This window comes from Uloborus diversus, chromosome 3 (genome assembly GCF_026930045.1).
Source record: "Uloborus diversus isolate 005 chromosome 3, Udiv.v.3.1, whole genome shotgun sequence".
Classification (NCBI taxonomy): Eukaryota; Metazoa; Arthropoda; class Arachnida; order Araneae; family Uloboridae; genus Uloborus; species Uloborus diversus.
This window is the reverse complement of record NC_072733.1, coordinates 78,418,682-78,443,192: the sequence shown is the minus strand read 5'-3', so window position 1 is coordinate 78,443,192 and position 24,511 is coordinate 78,418,682. Positions and strand designations below refer to the sequence as shown.

The following is a 24,511-nucleotide window of genomic DNA, read 5'->3' as shown; positions in this document are numbered from 1 at the left end:
CGAAGGGTAGGTGCCAGACGAAAAAGAACACCAATCCGAGCCAAGACAGACTTCTTCCTATATGGCGCTCAGATCCCTGGACAACAGAAGCCGTATCTCACCTCCTCCTCGTCATAATGTTGACCCAGATCCTTCATGCTGCATCATCCGTCGTGCAGACTAATCAGGGACGCGCTTGTGATTTAAGCAGAGGGCTGCAAGTGTTAAGTAAATTACGGTCTCCACAATCCTCACAATCATTGAAGATCCTACAGTGCAACATTAATGGATGTCTACCTCAGCAGCTAAAATAAAACTTGATCAACTACTTGACCTTGCTATTAAAAGAGGAATCCAAGTGATAGCTGTTCAGGAAACAAAACTAAAGAATGTAACTTCATTAAAAGGTGAAGGGTTTCAACATCTATATGGCTGGTCGTATTTTCAAAGGTAGAGGAGTTTTTGCCTTCTTCATCAGAGATGTCATTGCATGCCTATTCTAATCGATTCAAATGTAACAGAAAAAAACAAAGTCAAATATTTTTCAAATATACCTTTAATAAAAATAGAATAAAATTTGAACACAAATTCATTAATGTTGCAAACAAACATTTCAAAAACCTTTCAACTTTTCAACCACAAGAACCCTTTTAAAATTTCATACTTTTAAAAAATAACTTGCAAAAAATTTCATATATTTCTTTTCTCCTTGGTGAAAGAAAGACCTTAAAGTCAGCTATGTATCAAAACACTGATCTGGAAAAAGTACAATTTATTTCTGAAAGTTTTTATGAACTGAGAAAGAGTTTCATGAAATTGGAATTTAAATAAAGCATCAACATTTTAGCATAAAGTGAAATTTATTTTATTTTTAATAACTGCTAACAAAGTGCTTTGCTTTCTTCAGATGTTTATTCCTGCACATGCTTACATCATTTTGCCAAGAGAGGGCCCTTACCCTGGAACTCTTAACATCTGTATGCAAGATCTATTTTGCAATTAAACAGCTGATTTTCATTTTTAAATTCTAATACATATGTTATTTTTAACAAAACCTATGCTCCGATTATTTAAGCAATTTAAATTTCCGAAACATGATATAAAATATTTTTTTACATAACAAGTTATTAGATAAGATTTTTTGTTTGATTACAACTAGATTATATAAATAAAAACAAGAACAATGTTAAATTAACATATAAGTTTCGTTTCTTTAGAGAAAAAGCTAGCTTTTTTGTACATTTAAATTTATACATATATATTTTATTTATTTGTGTGTGTATTTTCATGTTAAGAAAATTAACAATCTTTTTGACAAATTACTTCTTGAGTTATACTTAATATATCCTTTAAGCATTAAAATTTGATTGGAGAAAAGTATAACTTCAATACAATCAACACTTCATAAAAAGTCCAAAGTTAAGGCAAATCTTTTGTAAGTCCAAATGTGACGACACTTGATCAGAAGGAATGGTATTAAAGTGAAATTTAATACTTATGAAGTGAGTATAAATTGCAAAAGACGTCAAGTATAAATTAATCAAATACGGTAGTTTTAGGGTTAATATTTATCCCAAAGAAAACATTTCTCTGAGAGCTGAGCATTCTCAATGTGCCATAAATAATCTTCTAAAACTGGGAATTAATGGTGATGGCAAAAAATTCTCAGATTATGAATGGTGTTTTTCTAACAGAGACAAATGCACTATTAAAAAATTTACTGTGAGCAACAAGTTTTCTTCAACTAAAGCAAGAGAATCTAAAGGTAAGGGGTCTAAAGAAGTTTCTTGAGCATTTCAAAACGCTCCAGGAACTTAGTACAGGAAATAGTGAAAACTACTACTGACTTTAAAATTCAGAGGAATAAATATTTAAACATTTCCAGAACTAAAATGGAGTAAGGCGATATAAGTGGTAATACATGATCTTTTCAACAATAAAGAATTTTAATGAGATGGACCACATGGCAAAAGTAACTATTGGCCTGTTCAATGCTTTTAGAAGAGCATACAAATTTATTGCCGAAATGGAGATGGATCAGTCATGATTTCGGGAGTGTTTTCAAAGATACTTGGATGAAATTTTTAGACTATACATTGTAACTTTAACACCAAGTAGGTACATATGGTGAAGTTAAGGACATAACTAATATCATTTTCAGCAGCACAATGGTTAAGTTAAACCTGGCAAAAGACTGGCTTCAAAAACGTTATTTACGTCATTAAATGGTGCTCTCAATCACAGCACATCAGCCCAGTGGCTACTACTCTGTGACGCTTCTTTATGTCAAAGATTCATATGCATCAGAAACACTTTTCTTTGGTGATATAATTAGAGCTGCCAACTTTTGAAAATCTAAATTAGTAAAAACAAGAAAAAAATAACAGTGTAAAATTGCAGGTTACTACATTCATGTGTTTTTATGTTGCAAGAAACCCCTTTTTCAATGCAAAGTAAGTCAGCTTATGGATGAAAAGATTTGTAACTCAAAACGTAGAAACTATAATTTTTTGACAGCAGTTGGCAGCTCTGGATATAACTTAAAAATGCAACTACAAAAGCACAGGAAGTGATTCCATGTCATACACATTTCACTTTGTTGGATTCTAAGTCAATTGCAGCTTACAAAGAATGCAAGCACTGAACTCTGTATTATTCACCTAAACTTTGAACAAAATCAAAATAAACTTGTAGATTTGACCATAATTTTACTTTTATAAATAGACAGAAAGTTGCTGAACATTTTAATGACATCTACAGTAATTCATTGTTAATGTATCAAAGTAAATAAACATGTGATTTAGCTTAAATATTTTTTATAGATTAACTAAATAAACTCTGTACATCAGAGCGAGACTAAAGCAGGCCCAAAAATTGTGATTTAGCGGTTATGAGTGCATTGTGCAATAGAATCCTATTACACATCGAGTCATATGAACGTAACTCTGAAAAAAAATCCTTTGTAATAACTTACCAGTGTTAAAAGAGCACAAGTCCAGTTCTTTTGTATGCACCAAACGACTTTTTTCTACTCTCCTGTAAAGCAGCATTATGTGACCAAAGTTAGTCAGGCTCTGAGGTACAGAACTGAGGCTTGCAAATATTTTACTGTAGGAAGTTTGATTTTTAATAGACATATTAAGCTTTGAAATATACATCGACTTCATGAATATTTAGGATGCAGTTAATTTCAAATTATTAATAAAACAAGCTGATTAATAGATAATTCAAAACAAGTGTAACACATTTGTCATTAAGTAATCGAAGTACATGGTTTAAAGACCATTTCAAAATGTAATAACTACGTACCAAGTCCTTTGTTTTTCATACAAACACAAGACATTTTCAATATAAAAATTGCAGCAAAAAAAGGTCTGCTTACTTTATGAAAGTAGAAAATTTACTCTATGATATCAAAATGTAATGTACAAGATAAGAATGAGATTCTATTTCATATCAAATGAATGCTTTTTTTTCTTTCTTGAAATCTAATGAATACAATTTTGTTGCCTAATTTGCTTACACACATCAAACTTAAAGATTTTTCACAGTAGCTGTAAAATTAAATTTTTAATTCTCAACAAAGAGCATCTTGTATGGAAAAAAAATCACTTTGTAATTAACATGTCGATAAAATGCTGCATACAATGAGATATGATTTTGTTTAGATGCATAAAAGTTAACATTTTCAAAATTGCAACATAAAGTGAATTCTAAAAACAGATAAGATTTAAATCAATGCAACAAAATCAAATTAAATTACTTTTTAAAAAGAGAATTATGATGAAATGTTAGTCAATTAAAATGAAAAAATTAGAACAGCATAACTAAAACTGTTTCACAAATTAAATCTTGGTTAGAATGGTTTACAAAGCTAAAATTCACATTAGCAGAAAAAAGTTATTTCTCTTATATGAATATTATTTAAAATATAAATTTAAATTAGCATGTAAAATGTCATATACATATCTTAATAAGGCACTATCTTTGTTGAGATAAATAATTATTTAAAAAAATTTACAAAAGGACAAATGTGCACTTTGCGTAAGGAATCAATATTACTAACAGCTCATAATATTGGATAACAGATTAAACCTAAATATCTAAGTATGACTTTATAAATGAGCTTAGAAAAAAAATTTTTTCGCTAAATCATCTCATTTTTACTTAAATTATGAAATATTTATCACTAGGAAGCTTTGATGCCAGAATATATATCAGGAACTTCTTTTTAACAAATATATACTAAAATTCTTGCCAAAGAATAAAGTGCTTTGCAGTATATTATTGAAAAGTGTACAAATTCATTTTATAAATACCACAAAAGAAAACTTTTATGAAAAGGAAGGAATATAGAGAGACTTGAAAATTACATTTCAAGTGTTTCATTCCAAAAAAATTTAACTTTTCTCTTACAAGATGAAATTAACTAATTTGCTGTAATTCTATAATTCAATATGTTTATCTGAAGAACAATAACCTGAAAGAAAAACATTGTATCTTGTTAATATGATATTGTAAGTCATAATCACTTTAGAGTAACAATCCATATTTTGATGCAAAAAATGTTAACAAATTTATAGTTATGAAATATTTTGAATAATAGAAACATTTTAACAGAAATGTTTAGCTAAAAATTATTTTGGGCAAAAAATTAAGGTCAAAATGCACTTAGAGAAAACATAACTAAGCCTAGAACTCTTCACTGAAACTAAAATATTATGGAAAACTAGAACTTTATTCTCAATGTGTGTGTGTGTTTTAAAGTTATAATTTTTTACATCATTACTCATGGTTTAATGATAAAAAAAAAGCTCATGAGCCAAGCTGGAACACCTCATCATTTTAACCAAGTCTCTAACGTTTGAAAATCAAGAAGCAAATGAGCTACTGATAATCTCAGCAACTCCCTGGGGCCATGTGCTGGGCTGGTGGAGTCGCTGGAATCAGTAGACCAGCAGGTGGCCCATCCATAGAAAGGGATTGAGTTTTCCCCTTTCCCCTTGATTTTACATGTTTCGGGCTAGTCGAAGTAGCTCCGCTCCCTCCGCGCAACTTGTTTTTGCATTTTTTTCGTCTACTGCTCTGACCCAGTCGAAAGTGCCAGCTACAGTGTTTGGCTCGCTTAATGCAGTTGGATATTTTGCAGAGGTTTTTGAAAACGCAATGGTTTTGAACGGATATGATCTTCTCAAATGCTTCTAAAGACCCTTTTCAATTTCCAGATGATATGCTCATTAGTTTTTGAAATTAGAATTTAGTTGTTCCTGGTTTTACAAAATACTAGTGTTTTATATTTAAAATATTGATTTACAAATGTTTTTGGTGTCCTATTTGAAGTTTTGTCAATGTAACACAACTTTTTTTTAAAAGCTTTTTATGCAATTTTGAAAATCATATAGGTTAGTCATAAGTGTATTCATCAGTTTCTTAAAATGCTATTTCAGGAGCTATCATTTGTATCAGCATGTGGAGCAATTTTTCTGTTTCAATGGTCTCAGATTGCATTTGAGCGACAGAGCAGGTCACATGTGACAGCTGCGTCATTGCTGAAGAACCTCTAAACTGACTGTTGACATCCTGCTGTCCATATATCATGTTCAAAATATTTTGCTCCCCTTCCCCCTTTTGTCGCAAAAGTGTCATACTTCACCGTACTCACCCCTTTCACCTTATCACATGTCTTGCTGTCTTCAGGGCCCCATCCAACCGATAAAAAAAATAGTGATAGGTATCGGGACCCTTACGTGTGATAGGATATGAGATACATTACATAAACACATTCTTACTTTAAAAAAGTGTTTCAATGAAAATGTGTCATGCTGAGTTTCTAGTTACTTCCCCAGAGCGTGATATCATTTGTGGACAACCCCTCATCTGCCTACATCAACCTCTGGAAGTGGGAAATCACGGATTCAACTAAGTATGTAGTTTCCAGGGTAAATGAAAATCAGTTGAAAAAAATAGAAACAGGATTTCATTCGCCAACACAAAGCCAGAAGGATAACTATAATTTTCATCCCTGCCCCTTTTTTCTCATACAATAGCGATATAAATAATGTTTTTCTTTTCTAACTAGTATGTTAACGCTAAAGCTACACTATGATCTTAACTAAAAATCTACGTTAATTTTGTTTTTTAAACTGCATAACAGAACTCCACAACTTTCATTAAATAGTTAACCTTTAAGTCCAATAGATTTTTACTCAATTCTTTAACTAAGTAATTAAATGAGACCTCAGTTTTTAATTTTCTAATGGTACTTTTACATTGCACCAAAGTTTAGATTTTTTAAGGATATTTTTCTAAGGACTATTGCTTTCAAGTAAATAAGTTAAAATTCTACTAACTAAGGATTGAATTTCCACTTATGAAACTAGAAATGCTGAGTTGTGTGAAATATTCAGAACAATAATAACGATAAAATAAAGAAGAATATTGAGATTGAAAATAACTTAAATTTCATATTAAATGTTATGTTAAAGTAAGAAATACTAATTAATGCATTTTTTAACATCTCTTAGCGTCAGAAAACATATTTTTTCTTTTCTCCCACTAGTTAAATGAATCCATTTTTAACATTTCTTTTGTTGTGCGCCCCTCAAGGGAGACACGCCCCACAGGTTCAGAACAGTTTCCCTAAGTTATTTTATGTTTTTGATTAACTTTAAGCAAAACTTTTTCCCCCGTGGGGGTTATTAAATTTAAATACAGTTTTGAAATTGTTTAAATTTAATCGTGTGTTAGTGTAAGTAAGTGTCTAAATGTGAATGAAAGTTAATATTTTCTATAATTTGCCATTTTTGCATATTCTCTAATGGAAAAATTACCACACTATGTTCAATCTGTTGCTTAACTTATCTAAATTAATTCATTCAAAATGATTTTTAAAAAAATCATAACAAATGTATTTCAGTAAAGTTTAGCATTGTACTAAGCTTTGTGACACATCGAATTATAAAGTACTATAACACTCATACTAACGCTATTACCAGGTAATGAAAAATCTGTTTTACATACCAAAAATTATTCTTTTTGAAAAAAAACGAGAAAACACAGAAATAAAAGATACTAGAAATAATATGTAAAAAGGAAAACTATTGTATAGATTCCTTGTATCAGTCAAAGAATTCTTTGACAGAAATTGGAAGCAGCAGAAAAAAGAAGAGAATGAGGGTAATTGGTTTAGATTTATAAAGAACATAACTACCAACAAAGCTCGCGAACCCTAAAAAGTTTTGTATTCAAGTAAAATTTTGACAAATGCCTAGCAAAAAAACACAGAGACCAATCAATCTCAAACGCGCAATGTCGCATTTCCTCAAAGTCATTGGAGCATCCCCCCCCCCAATAAAAAACACTTCCCTAAGAAGAAAACTAGAACCCTTGAAATAACCTGCGAAAATTTTCAGTGGATCAGTCTATGCATGCCCCCCCCCCTCTCTGTCTTCTAGGCATCCTTGGTAGAAATGTTGTTAAGTAGAGATGGCATGCACTTGTACGCAGCATTCTAGAGAACTGAGAACTAGTGATGAGTCTTCAGAATTGTGAACAAGGGAAATTTTTTTGAAAATTGTACTGTCCTTTATTTTACAATTAAAAAAAAAGTTTCATCTAACAAAATTGTACATCAATTCTTAGGACCATAGAAAGGGTTCGGGGGAAAACCTAAATTATATGAAAAGTACATAGATATAATTATGGGCATCAAAATAAAACATGAGGCATTTTCTTTTATGCTGTATTTGATTACATATCGCCCCCCCCCCAACTATTTGGTCAAAAAATAAAATAGGAGCAACAAAATAATAAGTAAAACATCGGAAAAAAATAACAATAATATCATTTATTTTCTTTCAGAGCAAGTAAAAAATAGACAACTAAAAATATGCAGCTTTTCTGTATTTTTATATCAAAGAAAAATTTTAAACCATACATGAATAGTTAGAACCATACGGGAAAACAATTGACACCTTCCATTAATCGCTGAATATTAAACTACACTTTTCAAACTTAAATAAAGGAATAAATTTTTTTTAACGATAATGCAAATAATAGCCAAAAAGAATGCGAAGTTACCATCGCTACGCTGATGAAAAGTGACCAAAACCCCAAGCGCGTAAAACAAACTATGCTCCGGCTTGATGTCACTTGCGCATTGGTCAGAATTTCAAACTCATCCGCAAATGTCAATGAAACTGACGGAGCTACTACACTGCCACCCCAATACATCCCCAGTCGGCGGGGGACCGGTTTGTCGGGGAAAGCTGTAGGGAAACTAGTCTACTGTCTACTCCACTAAAGCCAGAAACATGGCCCCTGTTCTTTTTATTGGAGGAAAAGGCTCTGATACTAAACCTAAAGAATTCATATAAGCAACAGATAGTTAAAGTATCCTAAACAGAAACTTTGGTTAGACAGAAACATTTATCATGCTTCACCAGTGTGCAAATAGGCACATGGAGATACTACCAAGAGAAAGATAAAAAAGAAACCGGCCATGAGAGAAAACTTGGATGAAACTAATTGTGAGCTTATTTTTGACAATTGAGTAGGGGCAACTTCTGAAACAGCAATGTCTCATAAGAGCAATTTTACCATTATGCAACTATGTATGATGCAACAAATAAAATAAGCAAATAAAATTTAAAATCATCATACATTTTTAAAATGTTCTTGTGAACTTAAACACTTGCAAGTCTCCAAAATACTCAGAAAAGCAGAGCTCTATGGGCTTAAATAATACCAAAAAATAAAGGCACATCAAATAGGAAGAGATGCTGAATGACAAATAATCAACCATTCTTAACGTGAATGCATAGATTTTTTTTTTAAAAACAAAGGCTATGTCATTGATTCAGAGATCCAAAGAAGAAAGATTTATTATTTTAATCATTAGCGATGCTGCAACACCAATTAAAACTGGAAGATTACAAACATAGAAGAGTGTAAGAATAAAAGTCCAAGGAAGACTTAATTACAGAGACACAAATTTAACCCATTCGGGACAAACAACACAGCGGCAGCTTCTCCTCCTATACGAAAGTCTATTCTGTGTGACGGCGAATACTACTCAAAAATCCGACCAATGCCAATTTGCGGGTTAGTTTTGAAACAAAGTCTTTACTATTAGATGGCGTTACTTATCCATGTTCTGTTCAAATGATTGGTCTCGAACATTAATATTTCTCTCTCTCATGTCAGAATGGGGTCTGTCAAGTGTCTGTGATTTATTGTATTTCCCGAAAGAAAATATAAACATGTGTTAGCAAATAAAAAGAGAAACATATGCTCAATTTAAAGTGGCTGTTTCTAGTCTCAAATCTTTTTACAATGGGATTGAATGGGCAATATTCTAGCAAGAGATTTTACTTTTCGATCCATTTGTGTAGCCATGGTGAACACCCCTATCTTTCTGTGGAGGAACTATCCAAATTTGTGACTGATCCATCTATGGATCTTTTGGGCGACATTGAAACTATAGATTATTTTTATTGGAGATCTTCATATAGTAGTTACTTTCTAAAATCATATGCTGAAAAAGAAGGCAAAGAACTTAGATGGAGATGTGCCGTTTGCTCAAAGCACAGTAAAAGACGTATCACAACCTATGAGTTAAAATGCATAATGCGCATTGATCTGTTCTTTGAAATTTTTCATGCAGCTTTAAAATATTAATTTTTACAATATTCTTCAAGTATTTCATAATATTAAGTGCAAATATTTCTTTTTTGTACAAAATATATTGTTCAATTTTGATAATTTCAATTATAGTAAAAAACAATATATTTTGCATATTTATTGTTAAATATCAATTATCATCAAATTCTTTTGTTATGATTGAAATGATATGTTTTATGACATATTAAAAAATAGTTTCATTTCTGCATAAAGTGTACATTTTATCCATTATTATGTAATGCGTACTTTCCAAAACTGCATATTAGGCTTAGCGGGAGAAATTGCCCCGGCCTGTATACACAGTCTGCGTGTAACAACTGCAGTCTTGAGGGAGCGCTATCTTCTGCAGGCTGCCGTTACGAACCCATTAATGGATGGTTGAGTGAATTAAAATTTGAATTTTAAAATGTTGAGTGTAATAAAACAAAAAAAAAAATAAAAATGAAAGTTCAATGTCACTGTTTCAAAATAGAGCGATCAATTAACTAAAATCACAATTGCCAAACAGGATTATGCTTAAAAACCAATATTGAAGAAACCGGACCATTCTCATTGTACAAAACTTACGATTCTGATTTCAAGCTCTGCTTGACATTTTATTTTCAGTCTTGTTAAAATGTTTGTTTTCAACTACTGCACTTTTTTAGAAAACGCATTTTTAAAATGGCACAAGATATTTAAGCTGGTATAGCCATTAAAGGATCCTCAATTTAAGTTCAAATGAAAATGGCCTATCTAATATGAATTAATTTCAAAAATGTATGAGAAAATAGGTTCTTTGCAAGGAGTTCAAGGGGTTCTATAAATTTCCTTAAGCTTTACAACTAGCTTGCTTTATGTAATGCTATTTTTCTTTCTTTCCTTTTCTTAATATTTTTTCCCTATTTAAAATAAACTTATAAAGAAGGGAGAATTCAGGTATTGGTCAAAACATTTTTTTCTTTATTTTTGAGGGAGTGGAGAATCTACAGCGAATCTGGTTGAGCTTTTTGCTTAATTTAATGCCGGAATGCTGGATAGAGGAACTTTTACAGTACTTAAGAAAGATTAAGTGTCAAATATTTACCTGCGGAATGACTGCAAAGCTTTGTTATTGATTCTTCTGTCGAAATGTCAGGTGACTTTTTAAACAGACTAATGATATCCTCATCATGATCTTCAACAAAACTTTCACACTTGTATGAAATGAATGAAAATATATTTATTACATATCATAAATACACACTCACACACATATAAATATATATATACATAATAATTGTAATAAAAGTGAAAAATATTGAAAAGACCACATCAAAAGCACATAGATGCGCAACACAGCAAAACTAAAAAGTCAAGTAAACATAAAAAGTATGCAAGCCAAATAACAAGTTTTAAACAATTTATACCCCCCCCCCCCAGCGAATCCCCCTGCTTTTAATTTTAGGTTTAAGTTCTTGTTTATAGCTTATAATTTAACATGTTGTGCGTTTTGCCTAATATTACTCTGTATTGTATATACTGGAGCTTAAACATTCTCTTTTAGTTCATAGCTAAAATTTTTTGGTCTTTTGACCATATTTATTGAATCCTCCACAGCCGATGAGCTCTGGATTCATCCTTTGTCTTTTCCTATTAAATTGCTGCTTGTATTTTTCCTTTTTCTCATCATTATTTCTTGTATAAGAAGTTTAAAACTTGTTATTTGGCTTGCATACTTTATAATATACATATATATATATATATATATATATATATGTATACATATATATATATATGTATACATATATATATATATATGTAGGAAATAAGCTGGCAACTGAATTATGTTCATTCCGTGCCAGGGGTGCCCATCCCCCCAAGCTCAATGGTGCAAAATCCCCCCCAAAAATTTTCTCACTTTCGAATCGGGTCAACCATAAGTTTTTGGAGTGTATAATTTCCAGTCAAATTCAAGGGGGGGGGGGGGGATTAGCGCTAAAAAATACCATTTGAACTGAAATATTATTGAATTGTTGACCTGCCTTGCCTCCCCAAATTTTACAACGTGGACCTTGAGTAAACAAGTTTTGGGTGCTCCTGAATTTTGCTTCACCTTATTTTTTTTTCTTTTTTCAAACGTATGAATAATTACAGGAAGAGTGGATTCAACTTTCTGGCTTGGGATGGAGTCATTATTAAATGTATATAATACGAATCTATACAATATGAATCCTATTTTATTGTCACTTAGATAGCCCGGGGGTTTCTCCCCCGGAAAATTTTCGAACTTGCAGTTTTAAAACCAGTTTTAGACGATCTCTGGTGATGTTAGGGGGACAAAAGGGTTGGTTACCCCTTCCCGGTAATTTTTCAATATTGAAACTTTAAAAGTGCAATTGTAGATAGTTTAACGTTGTGTTAAGGAGGGCTCTCCTTTATTTTCAAAATTGTGGTTCTAAAAACGAGTTTTAGACTATTTGTGGCAATGTTAGATAAAGAAGAGATCCTAGGGCTCGCCCCAGGAAAATATTCAAAATTAAAGTCTTAAAAGGGGCCGTGGTAGCCCGATCGGTAGAGTGTCGGATTCGGGGTCGGAGGGTCCTGGGTTCGAACCTCGATGGTCGAAGACCCACTGTCGTCATTAAAGGGGACTGGGCGACGTTAAATATGCTCGTGGTCTCAATGTCCTCCAAGTGAAACGATACCTCTGGGGGTGCTAGTACTAGGTAGCTATTAGCTCCTGGACTAGTTCTAAATTCTCATTAACTGTTCGATCCAGTGATGGTGCTGCCATCTATCGGTATATAAAATAATGGAGGCAAGGCACTTAGTATGCAGTCCTCGACATAAATACAGTTGTAGTCAGTTGTGACTCTGAATAGGAATAGGAAAGTCTTAAAAACGTTATCTATGGTTGAGGGAAAAGCAGTTTTCTGAAATCGAAGCTCTAAAATTGCAATTGTAGCCGACCTTTGTGACGTTAAGCAAAAGAGTTTTCGGAAGCTCTCCCGTAATTTTCTCGAAATTGAAGCCCTAAAAACCAAATATAAGACGATTTTTTAAATAATGTTAACGAGATTGGGGGAGGGGGGAGGAAGAGGGGCTCTCCACTTAAATTTTCGAACTTGTAGCTTTAAAAACGCAGTTTTGATAGATCTTGATAATAATAGTGGAAGGTGAATTTCAGTGCCATTCCTCCGGCAATTTTTTAAAATTGATATTCCAGAAACGCAATTCTACGCTTTTCTTTGATCGTGCTTAGGAAAAAGAAGGGAGTCGGGGCCTCTCTGCTATAAATTTTTCAAAACTGCAGTACTAGAAACGGAGTTTTAGATAATTCTTGATAATAAATAGAGTCTTATTCTGGCGTTACAGTGGGGGAGCTCTTATGGAAGTTTTCCAAAATTGAAGTCGCATAGCCAAAAAAGATGGATCACGCACATTATGACAGATCTTTGTCGGAAAGCTATTCAGCACACATCGAAAATCAGAACTCGGAAATTTTAACGAATCAAATATCCTTCTATACATATCAGATATAGAAGAAAGTAAATATGATTTACGAAAAATAATTTAAACACCTTGAGAATAGACTGTTCTACTTCCATGAGCGAAAACCAACATCACTGAAAGTTTTAATGAAAATGATCTAATGATAAATTGAAACAATCAGTTTAAAAATGGTAGAGAAGATGGGAGTGAAGTGAAATGAGAAAAATTCTTCATAAGCTTAAGCTAGTTAATGAATAAAATATATTAATTATCGATTGGAGTGATAAAAAATACGTTATTCGCAAACTTCAAAACTGGTTCTTAACGATTGTCAAGGTGCAAATGAATCAATGGTAAACTAGAGCATATGATCAGAATCATTACAAACACTAAAATATTTTTGACCTCTCTCCCTCTCATCACTGTCACACGTATTCATCATGCAAAATTGTGCTACTTCCAGAAAATTTATAAAAAATTGAAAAGATATCAAATCGTCTGATCCAGCTCTGAAACGGACACCAACTTATAGCCGTCTGTGATATTCCCTTCATTGAAAAGGAGACACTGTTATTAAATTTTGGAAATAGCACCGGAGCCGTCGCTAGGTCAAAAAAACGGGGGGGGGGGACGCTTTTGGCGGCCCCTTAATTGTTTCGAACGCATGTTTCAATGCTCAGAGAGAGAGAGAAGATTTGGCTTCTGATTTAGCAGGGATAGTCATATTACTAGACCTTATTACTAGCAATATAAATTTAATCGTAAGGATAATATTCAATCAGAATTAGGGGGTGTCGGAGGGTTACCTTCTTGCATTATTTCGAAATTGAAGATATAAAAATGCAGTTTTAGAGTATATTTTAAGTTTGTGAGGAAGGGAGGTCCAGGATAGCATCTCCCGATAATTTTTCCAAATTTAAGTTCCCAACAAAATCGTACCTTATATTTAACTATGTTCCGAAGAAGGGGTCCGGGGGCTCTCCCCCGGGAATTTTCAAGATTTTTATTTAAAAAATACAGTTTTAGACGATCTATGGTGATGTTGAGAGAGGAAGAGACTCGGGGTCATCGTTCTATAATTTTTCAAAATGTAAACTTCAAGCACGCATTCCCAATTGGGAATTATTTCTGATTACGTAAAGGGAGGTCCGGGGACTCCCCCCGGGAAAATTTTCAAAATTGTCGTTCAAAAAATTCAGTTTTAGACGATCTATAGTTATATTAAGGAGAAGAGGGATGTGCCTCCCCCCTTCCCCCCAAAATTTTGAAGCCTTAAAAGCACAATTGGAGACATTTTTTTGTTAAAAATTTAGTGCACCGCCAGTTTCTTGAAACTATAGCTCCGAAGACGTATTTAAGCCTACCTTCGATGAAAGGGGGCGGGGGGAGTTTTGAAGGGGAAGGCATTCTCTTGAAAAAAATTTGATCTGTTGAAACCGCAATTTTAGAAGATTTTTGTTGATGTTAATGGGTGGAGATATTCGGAGTAATCCCCTGGCAAATTTTTACAAATTGAAATTTAATTAACGCAATCGTAGACGATTTTAAATACTGTTAGAAGGGTAGAAGGTTTTGGAGTTCTCCCCCGAAACATTTTCTGAATTTAAGTCTTAACAATGAAATTTTTGAGGATCTTCGGTAATATTTGGAGGACGACAGTTTTGGGAAACCTTAGGGAGTTTTTTTTAAAATTAAAGTCCAAAAACAAAATTTATTCGACCTTGAATGATGTGAATGATTAATTGACAGGGCGTTTTTCAGAGGTTACGTTGGGAGCACTCTCACGGTTTCCCGAAATTGCAGTCCTAAATACTCAGGTGTAGGCCATCTTAAATGACGTTAGGGTAAGAATTGGGGTTGGAGAACGTTTTCCCGGGATTTTTTCAAAACCTAAGTTTTAAAAACTCACTTCCAGGCCAGCTTAGGGGACGTAAAAAGAAGGATTTGGAGTTCTCTACTCTTCCTTTCAGTATGGTCCCTCCTATCTTCATTGTAAATTTTAATTATTGATAAACACATTGTGAATTTTTTTTTTTCTTCTAATTTTCCTTTGCCAAACACGATTATTTGCTTGGATTTTCCATAATAAAGTTTTCAATTTCTCGCCGAATATATTTTGGTTTTCTTGCAATACAAGCGTTTGCGGCTTAAGAGAAAGGACTTTTAACAATTTGAACGGATGTGGTAATTTTCTGTGATACCTTAGGTCTCTATTCCACTTCATTTTACTTTAAATATGCAACCTGCATCTCTTGATCAAGCTTTAATTTACTTACGATGTTTACTTTCAAACATTAAGAACTTTTGGTGTGAGTATTCATTACAATACTTTTAATCTCTCTTTACGTTTAACTGTTTTTCTTTCCTCTCTCTCTCTATTTGAAATTTATTTCGGCGACCCATACATTTTTCTCCACTTAGCAATGATTTTCATTACAACATTTTTCATAAAAAAAAAAATACATATGGGAATGTTTCGGCGACCCCTATCCTGTTTGCTGTCCTATTTATGTATGTGTTTTATTTTTATTTTTTTAACCGAAGAACCATGAAGCATGATTTTGTATAACCAGGACCTCCGAGAGACAAGGCGTGCAGAATGTTAGTTTTGTCGCCGGTCATCCCTCCCATTAAGCTAATTTTACTCTATGCGCAATACTTTAATCTGATCCGAGCCCATAGTTTCCGACTAGGCAGACATACCCACTCTGCTGCCTAGTGAAGAGTGTACTGTACTGAATACTTTTTTTTGCGTTAACAAAAATGTTTGAAGCGTACATTTTTGCGGCCTTTACTTAAATACTCCTAATAAAAGAGAATCATGGATGCTCCTAAATTGTATTTTAAGATTACATTTGCTATTCAAATTTTACAGAAAAAATACTTTTTTTCACTATTATTTCAATTGTTCATTTATAATTACTATTTTAATTTTGTAAAACAACGAAGAGTTTCCCTTTTTCTTCGTTAGTTGCATCGCTAAAATGAAATTGGCAGCCCCACTTCAGAAAAACTAGGGGGGGAGGGGGGTGCTAGCTACTGCGACGGCCCGTAAGAGAGTACGTGAAAAAAGCATTATTAATGCATCTATTTATTATTGAATGAGTTTTAATAGTTTTCATTCGAAATTTCGAAAATTTCATGTTCTAAAGAAAAAAACCTTCTGGAAAAAAAAATCCTCCCCAAAAATTTTGATGGCGCAACTTGCGCCATAATCCCCCCTTGTGGGCACCCCTGTTCCGTGCAACTCTGCCCTCTAGCGGGGAGTTCGATAGAGAAGGAGACGCCTGTTTGTGTTCCGCGATGGCGGACGTCTTTTTTTCCCACGTGTGTTTTTGTCTTGTGCTTTGTGTTTTAAATAATAAATATTATGTGTCGTCACCTGGTTGTAGTTCTTCGCAACGGATCCTACATCCTACTACAATGAAGAACACGAGTATCGTTCAAAATACCCCTAGACAGTGCCGCAAATTCTACAAACTTGGGGTCCCAGCCGCGATATGATGACTCCGAGAAATAAACTGAACGAGCTGTTCCTAAACGATGTTCCTCGCCTTGCTGTCAGATTTTCACCGCCCACATTCAATTGAAATTACCGTGCCGCAAAAAGAATAGTTCATCATCGATATTCCGTGCCAAGCGCAAGCAGATTTCCATCGCCCTCGATCAAGTGAAGTTACTATGCTGTGTTAATAACGAAACTGAACTGTCCCTCATCTATATGTTACCTGCCAGCAGATTTTACGCGGTCTTCAAGTGAAATTATTGTGCTGTATTGCAGAAAAAGAACTGTTCCTCGTCGATGTTCTTCGAGTACCAATTGCGTGCAGATTTCTACCGACCTCGCCCTCGTTCAAGTGAATTCATTGCGCCGTATTAAAGAAAAAAAGAACTGTTCCCCGTCGATGCTCTTCGAGTACCAAGTGCTTCCAGATTTCCACCACCTTCAAGGACAATAAGAACACTTCGTTCCTCATATACTTCGTAGTTAAGTTCATGAAATTTTTTCAAGCAGGACCGACTAAAATATTGGTGAAATGCATGCATTCTATTTCTTAGTTCTTAAACTTGCTATTCAATCATTCAGAGTTAATTTGTTTATTCATTTGATTTATTCTTCGTATCATTAAGTGTTTTAAGTCATTACATAATTGAATATTATATCTGTCCGAGAAATTAGTGTGAAAGATTTTAAAAATAATGTCAGTATTTATTTGTTTTCAAATGTTGTTCCGTTATCGAAATATCAAAAACAAAAAAGGAAATGTTCCCTTGGTGTTAAATCTATTTTTAGAACACGCTACGCTGTAAGATTTTCCAGACAAGAGGAGGGAAAGAAATGAGTTGGTGGTTTCAGTTTTTCTTTTTGCTTTCGGATCATTTTGATATTTATTGCCTAGGAATTATTTTTGATGAAATATTGCTTTAAATTGAGCTGCTTATTTTTTATACTTTTGGTATCTTTTATTATATGAAACAATTATTCATTGTGTGCATTTAATTTTAGAAAGAGAATTGATTATTGCCATGAATATGTTTTCTTTTACAGTATTTGATATTTTTATTTTATTTTTTAATTTATTTTTAAAGTTTTCGTAATTACATGATCCCAGTTAGTGTATCTTAGTTTCAAAGGCCCTTTTTCTAAAAACCGTCACGAATTCACGTAACTGTTTTGACAAAATGGCTTTTCTACTGCATTATAAGAAAGCAGAATTGTTCGAGTTAACAAAAGAATTGGGATTAACGGTTGAGGCGGATGCCACTAAAGTTAAGATGAAGGAAATGATTATCACCGACCCCAAATATGTTGATGAAGATGTAAAAGCTATGATCGAAGCTATTTTGCAAGAAAGCGCAGATGCAGAAAAAATCTGATTAGAAGAGAGGGAACTTGAAAAATTAAAACTACAGGAAGAGAAAGAACTTGAAAAATTGAAAATACAGAAAGAGAGAGAACATGAACTAGCAAAGTTAAAAATACAAGAGGAGAAACAATATGAACTTGAAAAAATAAGAATACGAGAAGAGAAGGAATTTGAGCTTGAGAAATTAAGAATACAAGCGAAACACAAAATAAATCCAGATAGTTCTACGGAAAATGCCTCAACGCCGACTAAATTTGTTCATGAAACGTTCCACAAGTTTAATATGAAGGACGATATTAGCTTAAACCTCACTCTGTTTGAAAGACATGCTGAACTAATTTTTTTGCCGAAGAAAGACTGGGTCCCAAAACTTATAGGATTGATACCAATAGATGTTGCTCACATGATCGCCAGAGAACCGACCGAAAAAGCAAATGATTACGATCACGTCAAAAGCCTACTCTTAAAACGATTCAAATTGTCTCTGGAAAAACTGCACCAACTATTTGTTTCGCATCGAAAAGTCGCCGAACACACATGGTCAGATTATTACCATGAATTGAAAACATATTACGAAGGATGGATTTCAGGCTTGAAGATAGAAACGTTTGAGCAACTTAATGATCTAATTATAGCTGATCAAATGAAGAGAAAGGCACCGTACGAGTTCAAGGAACATTTTCTAGATGAATGGTCCACCATTAATTCACCTGTTGAATTAGCGAAGAAATTTGAGGAATATGAGGACGTACGAAGGACATTGAAGCTGAAGCCGTCCTATTCGTTTGAAAGAGAAAAATATGGAGATAGAGAAGTTAACAAGTTCGAAAATTTTTCACATAACACAGAACATTTTAGGAACGAAAATAATAGGAACGAGAGAAAACATTTTCAGACGAATCGAGGTCCATATACTGAAAGGAATAACATCCCGAGGCAAGTGATATGTTGTTACTGCCGAACACCAGGTCATTATGGTGTAGACTGCCCAAATCGCCCTAACACTAATCGGAAAAATAACAAGTCTCCAGCCACTGTGGTGCAAACTTGTTCTCAAACTTCGCAAGAAAAAAGGGGGACAAGGAAAATTACCCTGAGGAATAAAGTTTTTAATGCACTGATCGACAGTGGTAGTTCCGTCAGACTTATACGTGAAGACATCAGCAAAGAGGTCATAAAACCCTCTGAACTTTCGGGAAAAACAATTTTACTCTCCGGCCTAGGGAAAGTTCAAGTAGAAACCAAAGGGTATTTCCAGGCAGAGTTTGAATTGGATAAAGAAAAATATTCGTTGACATGGCATGTTGTGCCGGAACGGTATTTAGATTTTCAAGCGATCATAGGTTCAGACATTTTAGAACAAGCATCACTCGTACTCGCTAAAGAAGGCGTCAAATTTCGAAAACGAGTTGAGGAAGTTTGGTCCATAAACATGCAGCTATTTGAGGCCAGTACACAAGATGAAATTGATGTAAGGCATGTCTCGAACCCGAAAGTAAGAGAAGAATTATCAGAAATGATTTCCAATTATAAGCCAGAAAAAACTGAAACAACAGATGTATCTATGAGAATCATTTTGAAGGACGACATTCCAGTCTACCAGTCAGCGCGCCGACTATCAATCCCTGAGAACCAGACTGTCAACAAGCAAATTGATGAATGGCTAGAACAAAAAATAATCAGACCGAGTTCATCTGAGTACGCAAGTCCAATCGTACTGGTAAAAAAGAAGGATGGAAGTACCAGATTATGTGTTGATTACAGAAAACTAAACCGTAAACTCGTTAAAGATCGATTCCCGCTGCCATTAATAGAAGAGGTGTTAGACAAACTTCAAAGAGCTAAAGTGTACACAACACTCGACTTGAGAAACGGTTTTTTTCATGCGAACATAAATGAAGATTGCAAACAATTCACCTCTTTTGTCGTTCCAGACGGACAGTTCGAGTTTAACAAAGTTCCTTTCGGTCTAAGTACAAGCCCTAGAGTTTTCCAAAGATATATTTACAGTATTTTCCGGGAGCTTATGCATAAAGGAATTGTAATAATCTATATGGACGATTTAGTAATTCCAGCTGAGGATGAGAAAGAAGGCCTTGAAAAGTTGAAGAAAGTATTTGAAGTTGCTTCAAAATATGGCTTGGAAATAAAGTTTTCAAAGTGCCAGTTTTTGCAAAGAAGAATAGAATTTTTAGGCCACATCGTGGAGAATGGGACAATTCGTCCATCAACAGCTAAAACGCTAGCAGTAAAAAAATTTCCCACACCCACTATCGTTAAACAAGTTCAGAGTTTCTTAGGTCTCACCGGTTATTTCCACAAGTTTATTCCAGGATATTCCAAAATAGCAAAACCACTAAGCAACTTGACGAGAAAAGATAACTCATTTGTTTTTGATTGACCCCAAATCGAAGCGTTTGAAACGCTGAAGAAAAAACTAACAGAAAGCCCAGTGTTGAATATTTTTAGACCAGGAAGAACTACCAAACTGCATACAGATGCAAGCCAAATTGGCTATGGAGCCGTTTTATTACAAGAAGCCGACGACGGAAAAATGCATCCTGTCCTCTACATGTCCCAGAAAACCTCTCCGGCAGAAGAAAAAGACAGTAGTTACGAGTTGGAAGTCCTTGCTATTATCGCAGCTTTAAAGAAATTTCGTACTTATCTCCTGGGAAACCACTTCAAAATTGTGACAGATTGCTCAGCATTCCAAAAAACTATGGACAAAAAAGATTTAGTCACTCGAATAGCCAGATGGGCACTTCTATTGGAAGAATATGACTACGAAATAGCACATCGTCCCGGCAACAGAATGCAGCACGTTGACGCTTTAAGTAGGAATCCCGTGGCTGTTATCACGACTGATACTCTCACTGCAAAGTTAAAACGGGCTCAACAAGAAGATGAAAGCGTTCAACATTTGAAATACCTCCTGAAAGGCAGTGACGCTCAAGACTTTTTCGAAAGAAATGATGTTTTGTATAAGTATGAAAACGGTCGTGAAGTAATTGTTGCTCCCAGAGACATGCAAACTGAACTGATAAAGTTAGCTCACGAAAAAGGACATGTCGCAGCAGCAAAGTCCGAAGAGATCGTCAAATTGGAATTTTTCATCCCAAACATAACTAGACGGGTGCAAGATGTAATTATGAACTGCGTGCCATGCATATTAGCAAATAAGAAAAGTGGAAAGAAAGGATTCTAGAACCCTATCCCTAAAGAAGATGTACCGCTAAGCACCTACCATGTTGACTTTATAGGTCCTATGCTGTCAACAAACAAGAGGTACCAACACATCCTGACAGTGGTTGACGCATTTACGAAGTTTACCTGGCTTTATCCAGTTAAATCCACTTCTGCAGAAGACGCGCTCGACAAACTGAGACTGCAACAGAAGACTTTCGGAAATCCCAGAAGAATAATAACCGACAGAGGACCAGCATTCACCGCTAAGGCTTTTAGTGACTATTGCATCGATGAGAAAATAGAACATCTGCCTATAGCAACTAGAGTTCCCCGTGGGAATGGCCAAGTAGAAAGAGTGCACCGCACGCTTATACCGGTTCTCAGCAAGTTATCCATTGAAGATCCTACCAAATGGTACAAGCATGTAGACAGATTACAAAGGATACTTAACAGCACCTCCAACCGAAGTACTAAGCAGACTCCCTTTGAATTGTTGATCGGTACCACAATGAGAAACAAAGAAGATCTTCATGTGTGGGAACTGTTAATGGAGGAATTTGTGGAAGACCTGGAAGACGCTCGAAATCTGCTCCGGCAAGAAGCAAAGAAAAATATCCAGAAAATTGAAGCGGAAAACAAAAGAACGTACGATAAGAAGCTTAAAAAAGCACCTGTATACCAAGAGGGAGATTTAGTGGCTATCCAACGGACGCAGTTCGGAACTGGTCTAAAATTACGGTCGAAATTTTTAGGACCGTACAAAATAAAAAGTGTTAAATCAAAAGATAGGTATGAAGTAGAAAAAGTAGGTAATCATGAGGGCATTAACTTAACGATTTCATCCGTTGACATGATGAAATACTATTCACGAATTTAGGATTGTGTTTCGTTCTTTTTGTTTTGATGTATTTACTTTCGTTGTGATTTATGTAAAGCTTAATTATTTTCATACATTGAAATTTTATGTCAGTCCCTGAGGCCATTTCCTGCAGGATGGCCGAATCTGTAGGAAATAAGCTGGCAACTGAATTATGTTCATTCTGTGCAACTCTGCCCTCTAGCGGGGAGTTCGATAGAGAAGGAGACGCCTGTTTGTGTTCCGCGATGGCGGACGTCTTTTTTTCCCGCGTGTGTTTTTGTCTTGTGCTTTGTGTTTTAAATAATAAATATTATGTGTCCTCACCTGGTTGTAGTTCTTTGCAACGGATCCTACATCCTACTACAATGAGGAACACGAGTATCGTTCAAAATACCCCTAGACAGTGCCGCAAATTCTACATATATATATACATATATATATATATAAAAAAATTGTATTCTAGAGGAAAAATTTTAAAAAGGAATAAACCACAAGCCCAAAGATGCACAAAGCAGCCAAACAAATCAGCCAGGTAAATACACTGGTCTCGAAAAGTTAAGGTACAACCAGTTTTTTGTGTCTAATTTGCAAATGAATGTAGAAACAAAAAATTTGGAGGATATGTGCATTAAATAGTTTTTTATTGAATGTGTCACAGAAATATGTATTAGTGTATTGCAAAAAGATTCATAACCAAAAAAAGCAATCTTTGCGGAAAAGTCGATTCTTAAAGAAAACAGAACATCACAGTGTTATGTTGTAAAATGTCATAGAAACAATATAAAAATGCGTTCTAATAAGGAATGTGTCCCTCCCCCCCCCCCCCCCCCCCCCAACTTGAATGCATTGGCAGCATCGATTTTCCATGCTGTTTATTAAGTTGTCAGACACCGAAATAGGAAGTGAAAACTAGACACAGAGTAAGCCTTGTTCCAGCTCATGTAACAACCTTGGAGGAGGATTTAAAGCAGCAACTTGTCTGCCAAGATAATCCCAAAGATATTTTATCGGAATCAAGTCTGGAGATCTAACTGGCCATTCCAAACCGTGGTCCTCAAGATACTCTTCAACAATCCTTTTTTTTTGTGAGGTCGGGAATTACCATCCATCAGAATGAAGTCATTACCAATAGCACCAACATATGGGCAGACATATGGATCAAGGATTTCATCCCAATATCTCAAACCAGTCAGACTTCCCCATGGAACACATGCATGTCAGTGTGACCACCGAGCGATATCCCTGCCCAAACTATGATTCCACCATCTCAAATACCTGTGCCTTTCAACAGTGCTTTACTGATGGTATCTAGTGCGCTGTTTCCTCCAGATCAGCAGACACCCTGAATCCCTCTCCAATGTAAATCTGGACTTGTCTGTGAACAGCACAGAAGCCCATTGCTGCTGGGTCCTGGAAACATGTTCTTTTCCCCAGCATAAGCATGGAACACACACAACTAGTCATCTTGAATAGAGAAATGCTTTGTGAAGAAAATTTAGCACTGATTCTCAAAGTCGCTGAACAACACTACAAGACACATTGAGACGTCTAGAGCATCAGCCTGAGACATTCCCATTGCCATCCATCCAACTGCCCGCCACCTTAATGAATCAGGCAAACGACGACTCTGAGACATTTTCTAAACTCTAGTGACTATTGTCACTGAAATTGCCAACAACAGTTAGAAATAAACACAACTTACACACAAAAGAGTACGAGAGCTTGATATTTCCATTTTTTTCTCACTCATAAAGAAATCTTTTCTACAAAATAAAAGTGGCAGCAACCTTTTTTTGATAAATGGTTTTAAAGTTCATTATTATCATTCATGCAAACTATGCATTTTATTGTTACTGCCATTTTTTTAATGGTGAGCTTCAAAAATCATGTTGTACCTTAACTTTTTGAGGCCAGTGTATTATATAAACACAAATAAAAGGAAATAACAAGCAGACAAGGTTACATAACAAAATAGATAAATTAAGAAGATGCAACCAGAACTTCTCAGCAGTGGAAGCTTTATCCCAGGGTCAAAAGACCAAAAACTAAATGGAGGATGTCCAGTTCCGAATTTTTTTTTTCCTTTTTAATAGTCAAACATTTAAAAACTGTATTTCCAAATTGAAAGATATAGTTTCCTTCAAGCCTTTGCAATAAACCTGAAGAAATGCCCCCAATAAAATTAAACTAAAAAGAAATATCTCAATAAATAACTAAAAAAAGGAAAAATGCAAAAAGTAAAACTGTTGCTTTTCATCAAGATAAAATAAAATAGAATGACAAAGCATTGTCATTCAATCTGTAAAATTTAAAAAGTACATGATTGATGAACAACAACATACCAAAGTAGTCTAAAAATTTACAACTCTCTGTGATTACAGTTTAAAAAAAAAAGGGAAGAAGCAGATATTGTAGACTAGTATTTTGTAAATGTTTCTATCGTTGTGCAGCAAGAAAAAAAAAACATTAAAAGAAAATATGT

General features: G+C 34.4%; 1 protein-coding gene across 1 annotated transcript in view; it reads right to left on the bottom strand.

Annotated features, from left to right (window-relative positions):
* Positions 1-524: 524 nt before the first annotated feature.
* Positions 525-24,511, bottom strand: part of LOC129218147 (protein canopy homolog 1-like) — a 47,608-nt gene continuing 23,621 nt past the window's right edge. The window contains exons 5-6 of the mRNA XM_054852363.1: positions 10,727-10,835; positions 525-4,459 (exon numbers count right to left, since the gene is read on the bottom strand). Of these exons, the coding sequence (XP_054708338.1) occupies positions 4,425-4,459; positions 10,727-10,835 (144 nt within the window). The 3' untranslated portion in view covers positions 525-4,424. The remainder of the gene's footprint in view (positions 4,460-10,726; positions 10,836-24,511) is intronic.